The sequence below is a fragment of the Protopterus annectens genome, chromosome 11.part0 (assembly GCF_019279795.1).
Source record: "Protopterus annectens isolate FY-2018-M chromosome 11.part0, PAN1.0, whole genome shotgun sequence".
In the NCBI taxonomy this organism is placed as follows: Eukaryota; Metazoa; Chordata; order Ceratodontiformes; family Protopteridae; genus Protopterus; species Protopterus annectens.
Genome location: NC_056745.1, coordinates 1430433068 through 1430444253, shown reverse-complemented (window position 1 = coordinate 1430444253; position 11186 = coordinate 1430433068). Strand labels below are relative to the sequence as shown.

At 40.2% G+C, this 11186-nt stretch overlaps 1 protein-coding gene across 1 annotated transcript in view; it reads right to left on the bottom strand.

The window, feature by feature from the left end:
* Positions 1-9360: 9360 nt before the first annotated feature.
* The window catches only part of LSM8 (LSM8 homolog, U6 small nuclear RNA associated), a 76638-nt gene continuing 74812 nt past the window's right edge, over positions 9361-11186 (bottom strand). The window contains exon 4 of the mRNA XM_044088726.1: positions 9361-11128. Coding sequence (XP_043944661.1) covers positions 11038-11128 — 91 coding nt within the window. The 3' untranslated portion in view covers positions 9361-11037. The remainder of the gene's footprint in view (positions 11129-11186) is intronic.

Genomic DNA, 11186 nt, shown 5'->3' with positions numbered 1-11186 from the left:
TTTTCAGCGGAGGCCCGGGGAGAAAAGCTCCACAGTAAAATAAACAGACAGCAGTTACATTGGATTACATAGCGACTAACAATTTAACATAGCAATTACTTACAACATATTTACAGATGAAGAACATAGTACAGCAGTAGACAACTAGAATCTTTATCTGTGAAGTACATAACAGACATTAACAAATGTTACAATGAGAAGTTCCTGCTGTATAATAAGTACTAGGCTTATGAGCATCTGAGCTTGCTATAATCAAGGTAGTTAGTGGAGTGGAAAGAAAGGCAGTGGTTGGATGGGGTGGATGATATTAGAGTGGGAGTTGTAAGGGCATAGCCAGCATGTTTTTAGGTGCGCTTTTAGTAAAAGTTTTGAAGTGGGTGCATGATGGTACGGAGGTAATTGTGGGTGGGAGTGAGTTCCATAATTTGTCTATGGCGCAAGAGAATAGTGCTTCACCAGCAGAGTTATTGGGTTTAGTGATCTGCAAGTGATTTTTGTTGCTGGATCTTAGTGGTCTGGTGGTGCGATAGGGTTGGAGTAGATTCTGGAGGGATGGGACATTTAGTGGATGGTTTACTAGTTTGTGGGTGAGTGAGAGTTGATACCACTGAAGGAGGTGAGGGAGTTCAAGCCAGCCCAGTTCAGCAAGTGAGAGACAGTGGTGACTACGGTAGGATGCCCCTGTGGCGAATTTGGCGATTTTGTTGTAGCAAGTCTCTAGCTTGTTTAGATTACATTGCCTTAGGTTGGTATATATTGGAGAGGCATAAAGTAGGGTGGAGATAAGGTGGGAATTTGCTACTGAAATCTTTGCTGCTTTGGTGAGAAATTGCTTATTTCTGTATAATGCTCCTAGTTTTTTGTGGACTTTTTTTATGGTCATGGATATGTGAATGTCAAATTTTAGTTTATTGTCTATTTCCACTCCTAGCAATTTGGTGTGTTCAGTTGGGTATATAGCGGTGTTGTCTTTTGCTGTGATGTTAAAGTGAGAGTTATTTTGAGTATGTTTGGTGGGTTGGAAGAGTAGTAGTTTAGTTTTGTTTGGGTTGAGTATTAATTGGGCATTGGATAACCATGTTTCAACAGAGGAAAAGGCTGTGTGTGTGACTTTTTGCAGTTTGGGTAGGGACTGGGCTGAGCAGATGATGGTCGAGTCATCTGCGTATTGTATGAGTGTGTGCCATGTTTGGTGGCAGAGGCTAGATTATTGGTGTAAACAGAGAAGAGTAGGGGTCCAAGGATGGATCCTTGGGGAACCCCTATGGAGACAGGTAGTTGGGGAAATATGTCATTCTGCCATACAACGGATTGTTGGCGGTCAGAAAGCTAACTCTGAAACCAGTTGGTGACTGATTGTGAGAAGGATAGGTTATTGAGGACAGAGATAAGTTGTTTGTGTGGGACCATGTCAAATGCTTTAGATAGGTCTAGGAAAGTAGCAGAGGAGAGATGGCCATTGTTTTTATGCTGAAGGATAGTGTTAGTAAAGGAGAGTAAGGCAGTGGTGGTGCTATTGTTTGGTCAGAAAACATGCTGAGTACTGGAAAGGAGATTGTTAGTAAGGAGGTAGTCTGAGACCTGAGAGTGTATGCATCTCTCTAGTATTTTGGAGAGTGGAGAGAGAATAGCTATGGGGCGGTAATTGGTTAGTTCTGTGGAGTGTCCGCCTTTGTGGAGGGGAATTATATGTGATACTTTCCACAGTGTGGGAACATAACTTTCTGACAGAGATTGATTAATCAAGATGGATACTGGGTAGGCCAGAGCATCAGCTGCGATTTGTAGGTATTCACTTGGGAGGTTGTCTGCTGCTAATTTGGTGGGTTTAAGTTTAGTTAAGAGTTTTTTTTTTTATGTTGGAGGTAGGTACAGGAGAAAAAGAGAAGGCAGTGGGGAGATTACTAGTTGAAGATGTGGGTTGGAGGGGAGGGGGGTTGTGTTGTTTAGCTAGTGATAGTATGGTTTGGGTGAAGTGTGTGTTGAATGAGGTAGCGATATTTTCTGAGGAGTGAGGGATGTTAGGAGGAGGGGTACTGACTTTACCTGGGTGGAGGATGGAGTTTATGAAGGACCAGAATTGTTTGGGGCTGTGTTGTGAGGAGTCTAGGGCAGACTGGTAGTATTGAAATTTGTCCTGTTTTATTACCTTTTTGACTCTATTGCGTAGTTCTAGGAATTTCTGTCTAGCTGAGGGGGTTTTAGTTTTGTGCCAGTGCTCCCAGGCTTTATCCCTATTTTTCATTTCTGACTTAGTGGTTTTCTGTAGCTATGGGGAGGGCTGTGCTTTGGTTATGGAAAATCTTATGGGGGCATGGTAATTAAGGATGTTCAGGAAGGTAGTATTAAAAAATTCAGCTGCATCATCTAGACTGAGGTACTTTAGAGGATGCCAGTTACATTCTTTGAGGGATGAGATGAATGTGAGTGGGTTAAAGTTTAGTTGTTTACGTATTTGACTGTAGATGACAGGTTTAGCTTGGTATAGGTATTTTTTGAGTAGGAATGTTGGGGAGTGATCACTGAGGCTATCTGATAAGCAGCCTGTTATATATGACTGGGGGCTCTTACGGACTAGTATCCAATCCAGGGTAGTGTGTTTGCTGGAGTTTTTATTTATCCTGGTTGGTGACTGGACTAGGTGGGTGAAGCCATGAAGGTGTACATGATGGGTTGGATTGTTGCCAGAACAGGATTGCCAGTCAATATTGAAATCACCTAGGATGATAGTTTCTTGGGGGAGATGGGTAGACCAGCTGAGGAGGTTTTCTAGTGGAGGGATGTTTTGGCCAGGTGGGAAGTAGCATCCAATTATGTTGATGGTTTTGTTTTGGTTAATTTTGAGGTTGGTATATATTATTTCTTCATTGCCTACTTGTGGAGCTGATGATTTTAAGATCTGGATGTTTAGATGCTGTTTAAATATTATAGCTACACCACCTCCTTTTTTGTTTAGCCGGTCTACTCTTAGTATGCTGTAACCTGTAGGGAGTATTTGCTCACTGTTAATGTGAGGTTTTAGCCAGGTTTCTGTCAGGATAACTATATCTGGGGAGTACAAGTCTATGGTGGCATGGAGTTCATGGACTGATATACTTCTAATATTTAGGATTAGTAGAAGGAAGTCACTTGGTTTTCTATTGGCTGTAATATGGGATAAGTTGTGGTTTCTAGTCGGATTATGAGGATTAGGGTTGGAGATGGTAGGGCCAGGGTTGGGGTGGATGTCTCCACTTAGGGCTAGTTTTGATATGCATGAGATTATTAGTTTTCTCAGTTTTTGAATGTGTTTGTTTAAAAGGGAAACTTTATGATTGTGCTCTGTAGGTAATAGGTATGGTGGGAGGGTTACTATGTTAAATTGTAGGGATGCTTTATGTTTGATTAATATAGTTGGTAGAATATGTGGAGGGGGTGCATAGGGACGGTTCTTGAGCTGGTGGGAGGGGAGCTGAGTGTGGGTGAGACAGGAGTGGTGGTGTGAGTAGTAGTACAGTGGTAGTGGTTGAGTGGGGGAATGAAGGAGCTTTGGTAGGATGTAAGATATGCAAGGAGATTGCATGTAGTGAGCATAGGAAAGGTATGCTTGTACATGTTAGTTGAGGAGGTGTGATAGTAGTGGGAAGATGGAGGAGGTAGTGTTGGGCTACTGGAAAGATGGGAGGGGTTTGAGTGCAATAAAGGTGGGACCACTGGGGGCGGGAGGGAATAGGGGGCAGGGTGGGGAGCGAAGCGGGTAGAGACCCTGTTAGTTGCTCGTATGAGGGGGCTGGAAATAATCACAAAGCAAAGACAAGTATGTGTTAAGAAACAATCACAATTGACCAAGGACTGCTCTGAAACCAAGTCATTTCTTAATTTCTCAGGTGGAAAAACAGGATAACCTTGTATCAGTAGGCTACTGTGGTCATAGTTTAAATTAACAAAACACACAGTATTGATCAGTTATACTGTTAAAAACCAAAACACAGTATCTCTCCAACGCACGTCTTACTAAATACGAATTGAGTTTAATCAATAATCCCTCCCTGCAAGTAATATGCTGCCCACCACTGAACCCTGCCTCTTTAATGCCGACATTGGATGGGGGCGAACCACATGATTGTGTGCTTGTAGTTAACTCTGCTCTTTCTCCTAGGTTACATTTGTATGATACTCCTTTGCAGAATCCGGATTTGATTCTTTTTGTTGATGGATCCTATTTACGAACAAACTCCAGAGAATTCCAAGCAGCTTGGTCAGTCTGTACACCGACTGAAGTTTTAAAATCAGCACGATTACCCCCAGGAACTTCCACACAGGCTGCGGAATTGGTAGCCCTATCGCATGCATGCAAAATAGCCAAGGACAAATCTGGCACTATATATACTGACTCCCGCTATGCCCATGGGGTTGTTCATGATTTTGGTATCCTATGGAAGGAACACAGATTTTTTAACTTCCTCTGGGTCTCCCGTTAAGAATCATTTTTATATAAATAACTTATTACAACATTGTTACCATTTCAAATCACTGGTGCAGCCCATCAATCCAATGACTCTTGAAACCAAAGGCAATAACTTTGATGACTGGGCTGCAAAACAGGCGGCTCTTTCACAAACTGTTCAGGGACAATTTTTGCAGCCTCTACAGTCAATAACTACTTTTGATACTACAGTGTTAAAAGCATTACAAACTGAAGCCCCAGAATCAGAAAGAAAATCATGGCTGGCCCAAGGTTGCTTTAAACGCTCTGATCTCATTTGGCAATATTCAGATGGCAGACTGGTCTGCCCACGTCCATGTTAAATTCTTTTATTAAAGCATATCACTTGCCAGCTCATGTTGGGGTACAAGCATTAATAAAACAAATCCAAAAAGATTGGTTTGCTCCAGGTCTTTCAGCTTCTATACAACATTTCTTGAGCACATGCTCCACTTGTTTACAGTACATTTCAAAGGGCACCATGGCTCCCACACAACCCATAACTAAACCATTGGGACCATTCTGCGCTTTGCAATGAGATTTTATTGAACTTCCACCTTGTACTCGTTTTAAGTATGTTTTAACTGTTGTTGATGTTTTTTCTGGGTGGTTAGAAGCCTACCCATGTGCTAAGAACGATGCTATTTCTGTTGCTAAGAAACTTTGTTATGATTTAATACCTCATTTTGCTGTTCCCTGTCAAATATATTCGGATCATGGAACACATTTTACTGCTCAACTGATTCAATTTGTAAAATGTTAGGCATCACTCTCAAGTTTCATTGTCCCTATAGACCATAAGCATCTGGCCTTATCGAACGCATGAATCAGACACTCAAAACAAGACTGGCTAAAATTACTACTGAAACAGGCTTAACTTGGGTGCAGGCACTACCTCTAGCCTTGCTTTCGATGAGAGCTCAAGCACATCCTACTAAAGGTCTTTCTCCTCATGAAATCCTCATGGGCCGCCCTATGTGAATGCCCATGACTCCACCACCACCCTTTTCTGAATATGATGAATTTGATCATAACATTCTCTTGTATTGCACTTCTCTTGTTTCTTTTTTACAGTTTCATCATCGACAGGTAGCAGCAGCTCAACAAACTCCTGATCCTTTCTTGTCCTCAGCACTACAACCAGGAGACTGGGTATATGTCAAGTCATTTTCTCGAAAAACAGCTCTTCAACCACAGTGGAATGGTCCATTCCTGGTTTTACTGACCACTTCTTCAACAGTTCGGCTACAAGGCTCACCCACCTGCATTCATATATCACATGTCAAGAAGGTAATTCCGTCTGAAGATCAGCAACCTCTACGTTTAGTTGATCCAGATTCTCCACCTATTGCTACTCACAGTCATACTGTACCAGTGCCTGAAAATGAAACTCCTCGGGCACAACCAACATTTCCGCAAAAATACTGCACAACAATTTTGGTGCTTCTTCCTGTTTTGCTATTTTTACTGTGGCCATTCCTATTTTCTGCTTCCTTAACTACTCATACCAAACGAGGTGTATGGCATCCACCTTTCAACACTTATCAAGCAATCAAGTACGCATATGCATCATCCCTCAATGTCTCAGACTGTTGGGTCTGCACAGCTATTCCTACTGTTCATGGGGGATTGATGCTAAATATAGACCCTTTAGGAATTAAAGAAACCTGGACAAATTTGATCTACGATGCATCAAATGTCATTTCAAAAGACAAAATAGCATTACAGTTGTTCCTCCGTCAAAATGGAACTGTGTGTTTTCAAAAACTTGGTAAAACCAGAGTTGGGTGGAGCCACTTTAACAAAACAGTGGTATATAACTGCACTATGGACAATTTGGGCTGTGTAATGGACTTTTCACCTGTAAAAAGACTTGTTAAGGACTCTATAGCTAACTTTTCCCAGAAAATAGAAACCGTTTATTCGAAGATATTCCAAGGACTGCAGGACACCGGGGATCGTTTTAAGCCTATCAACATCACCATTAAAGTAGAGAATTGTTATTTTGTGTGTGGAAGAAAAGCATATAAATGTCTACCAGGAGACTGGTCTGGTAGCCGTTTCTTGGGCTATCTGGTTCCAGCTATTCGGCATGTATCTGCATTACCTAAAGGAAAGATTCAAAATGTTCGAGAGGTTAAAAAGCCTGCTAATCCTTTAGGTCGCATTGATGCTTCTTGGATCTATCATCATGATTTAGCCCATGTTAGTACCAAAGGACTTTCCCATATGGACTTGGGTGATGATGTCATATCATGGGCTGGTATAATTCCGTCATACGGAGCAGTAAAATCAATTTGGGAACTGAGAAAACTATCTAAATTACTTGAGATACTAAGCAATGCTACATTTTCTGCTTTAGAATTAGTGACTGATGAATTGACTGCTATGAGGGCTGTAGTACTTCAAAATCGCATGGCCCTCGATTTCACCCTTGCAGCGAAAGGAGGAACTTGTGCTTTAATCCAGGAGGAATGCTGTATGTTTATCCCTGATAATCAGCACAAAATTGAAAGTCAACTTGAACTGATGCAAAGAATTTCTGAACTTTCAAAGGCCAAGGAGGCCGATGCTTCAACGTGGGCATGGTTAACCAACCTATTCTCAGGTTGGGGAGGTGGACTGTTGAAGTTGATTTCATTAATTGCAGTATTAGCAATTGTTGCTTTTCTTGTCTTATTGATAATCAAAGTACTGATCTTGAAATTAATGTCTTCAAAAACTGTGAAAAAAGTGCCTAATTTTTATATGCCTGCAACTATGAATGTAGATGATAAAATGACAATGTCCTCACATAATGAAAAGACCAGTAGCATGGTTATGTGAGATTTGGGGCAAATGTATGATAGGTTAAGTGATGATGCTTACACAGCATCAAATGGGGGATTGTAAAATATGAACAGTCAAAGCATGTGTTTGAGGGAATTGAGTATGTGACAGTCTGTATGTATTAAAACATATTGTTTACTATGAACTTTAAGTGAACTCTGAGCAACGAGAAAATGCTTAAAAGCAAGAATCTGCCTGAGCAGAAAACCCATCTGTGATTACTGCAGCTGTATGCACGATGAACATCGTATTGTTTACTATGAACTTTGAGTGAACTCTGAGCAACGAGAAAATGCTTAAAGGCAAGAATCTGCCTGAAAGCAGGAAATGTGCCTTATATGGAAATACATCCGCTTTTCCTTTTCTTGCCTAGAGATGTGAATTGTCTTATGTTTACGGGTAAACCTTTGATTGGTTAATTGCCCGGTATGACGGTCTAATTGGTTAATTTCTTTTTTTGTCTTGTCAGCAATATCACCAGTATATGAGCTTGTTTATTCTTTTGTTCTGGGAGTCTTCCTGGTGCTTTCTATGAGGCTCCCGCACGTGTGTACTGTAGTTAATAAAAGCCACTGAAACAGAGAAAGAACTGTATCTGTCTTCGTTTTGAATTCTGAAACGTAACAATACACATATATACATACATACACACAAGCAAATGATGATCTCAGTACCAAACAATAGCCCGCACTTTATCTCAAGTAACATATCTCCTTGTTAAACTTACACTATACAATTATATGCCAATGCGATTATTAATTTTGACCTTATTGTCAGTGAGATTACCTCCATTATATTAAGACAGTGTTTGACTAACAGATGCCTTATCTTCACTTTTACTTCACTAAGCTTATCTTACTCAAACTGTACAACTTTATTCAAACAAAATATGTTATTTAAACAAGTGTGCAACTGATATCAATTGGCATTTCTGCATGTGCCTTATGAACCTGGCCTGTGGCTAAAAAGGGTCTTTGTACGAGCTCACTCACCTGGTTATCAAACCACAAATAAAGCCCTCAGCACATGAGCAAAATCAAATGCATTTGTCTAAGTGTATATTTTTAAGTCTAATCCATCCTTTCTAATAAAAGCTGTTGCTTGTTTACTATGCATACTTTTTTTTTCTGGGTAAGTAATTTCTTTATTAGAGTTCTTAACAGCTTCTTTTCTCAACTTTCAAAAATTATATACAATGCCAATAAAGGAGGAGCTGATGTAACATCAACAGAACTTGCTGGACAGACAGACTTGTCTCACACAGGTTGCCCCACCTTTGTTTAACACGGACAGGAAGCTTGTCCCAAAGTCCATCATTGGCCCTATTTAAGCACAATTTAGATGATTGGATGAGTAATCGGAAATTCACCCCAGGGGCTCCACCTGTGTCCCACTTGGAAAGGGGCAACAGGTGCTGATTTTAGTGTCTGCTTGAACCAGACACTCTTGGGAACACGGGTTGAACTTGGCTAGGCTTGTATGGACCCTGGGGTTGTTAGCCTGGTAACCTTCTATGATCCTGAAAATTGTAACTGTCTGAATAAAACACAAACCGAAATGAAGCAGCAAGAGTTCTAAATAGCCATTTCCACAGTAGTTTTTTCAAGCACATACAGTAAGCTGTACACATTTTTCAGCAAGCAAGATATACTTTCTATATGGGACTAAAATGCTATAAATCCATGGATACATAAATCAAGTAATTATAAACTGCTTCAGGGATACTGGTTAACAAGACTAATCAACCCAAACTCTATTCTAAACCCCACCCTGACGTACAGTTATTTCATCTGTTTCTGCTATACATGTGTATATGTAATGTATAAACAGTAGTCTTGCAAAGGTTTCTCAGCACCAGATAACCCTCATGAAAAACAAATAAGTGCAGGGAAGACAGTCACAAGAATTTCTGAAGCTATACATCAGCTGTGGGGCTCCAATGTGGCCATTAATTCATGACTTTTACTTCATAGTGTAGTGTTAACAGTTCCCCAGGCATACTTGACATATGCCCTCCCATTAGCATATATTCAAATATTAAGGATGCAGCACATACATTAGAACAATTACATTAAAAGCCTTTAATTGGACAGCTAAGAACATAATAAGCATACATAACTCTAAACACAGTTGTCTTGTTTGATGGCTCACTAATACCATTTAAATTTCATTTACATATTTGATGGTGGGACATCCAGTACCCTTGTGCTAGTCAAAATGTCGCCCTATTAATTCACTATAAATTAAAAGGTGGATGGAAGTCTACTGGATTATATTGGTTGGAAAACTGACAATTACATAAACATCAGACTATAAGGAATATACTTGAGATAGCGTTGGAGAATGTTAAATGCAGAATGGCCCAACTGGATGAGGCTGTGAATACTGTTTAATTCAGGACATACAAACCATAATACACTTTACAGAAAATTATGTTAATCCTTTTATCTGGGAGACCAGTACTCTGCACAGACTGACAATGTCCATGAAGTGGGGGCCACAGATTGTCATACTGCTTCTGCCCATTTCTACACAGTCACATATTCTGACCACCATAAAGAAGGCCATGGCCGAAAACAACTTCCATTCAATAGATGAACACTTTTGCATTTTGCAAGAACAGAAAACTGTAAAGGGTGCAATCAATCATTGGTGGCAACTTCAGAGGTCAAGGTGTAGATCAGACTGAAGGACCAACACAAAGGTCATCTGCAGAGCTATTTTTCTACTCCTGTGCAGCTTCCCTGCAGCACATTATACTGCCCACCTCCTCCCATAGACAGACTTTCCTACTTGCTCGCTTTGGGGACAGTGACACTTCATATCACTAGACAGGCTAGAGTAGCCAAAGGTGAAGCTAGGGAGCCAGAAAATGAGATGTATTGAAGTGTAGTAACGACAATGCTGGACATTTACCAGTATATAAATGCAACAGAATCTCTACAGTTCTCAGCAGAGAGAGAATCCCTGGACTGCAAATTTTGCAAACAATGTGTCAGTCCAGGGGGAGCCTATTCCAGCCTCTAGTAATCCCTCTTCACAAACCTGACAATGTGGGGTACAAATCCAAAGCAGAAGGACTCGTAAACTAATCAACAACTAAGCAAGACACAGGCAAGCAATATATTTGAAGATTTAAGGAACATGAAATTTAAAAGCATCACAGACTACAGGATACTAGTTAACTTTACACAACTTTCAAAATCTGGGAATACAGCCTACCCCACCTTGTGAAAACATCCCACCAGTTAGCAGTAACCTACACGACAGGACAAAGCAAAATCGGGCAGAATTTTTTGAGCTGTAGATATTAAGACAAGTAAAAACAGGTGGCAAACAGTTATACTTAAATTTGCTAAACTCATGTGTATGAAGAATGAGCAGACATACACTCCAGTTATGGTATGGATTGTACTATTTTTTCCTTCTGTCTCATTAAACCAGATACTGTCTAGTAAAAAACTGAAGTAGAAGACATTCTTTCACTCTTTCAGCACTAAAATGGGCTGAATTTCATTATGTATTATCTATTCCTTTGAAATAATGTCAAATATCTTGAAAAAATTATAAATGTAAACATCTCAATAGGAAGAAAAATGGCCACAGTTAAAAATCTCGATACTGCTGTTTGGATACATCGATAAAAACTATGCATCCTATACTCATTTTGTCACAGCAGATCAATACTTCATATTCAGCTATGAGATAAATGTCCAAATGAAGCAGTGTGTCCACCACGTTAGTTAATGTACAACAGAATTCAGAGGCTCTGCTCGAATGCTTCCCAGATCGAGGGCAGAATCTGTTTCATCATCTATTTCTCCAACTACAGCACTGAAAAAGAGAAACAGAATATTGATTCTTTCTAAATCTAAATAAACATTAAGAACTT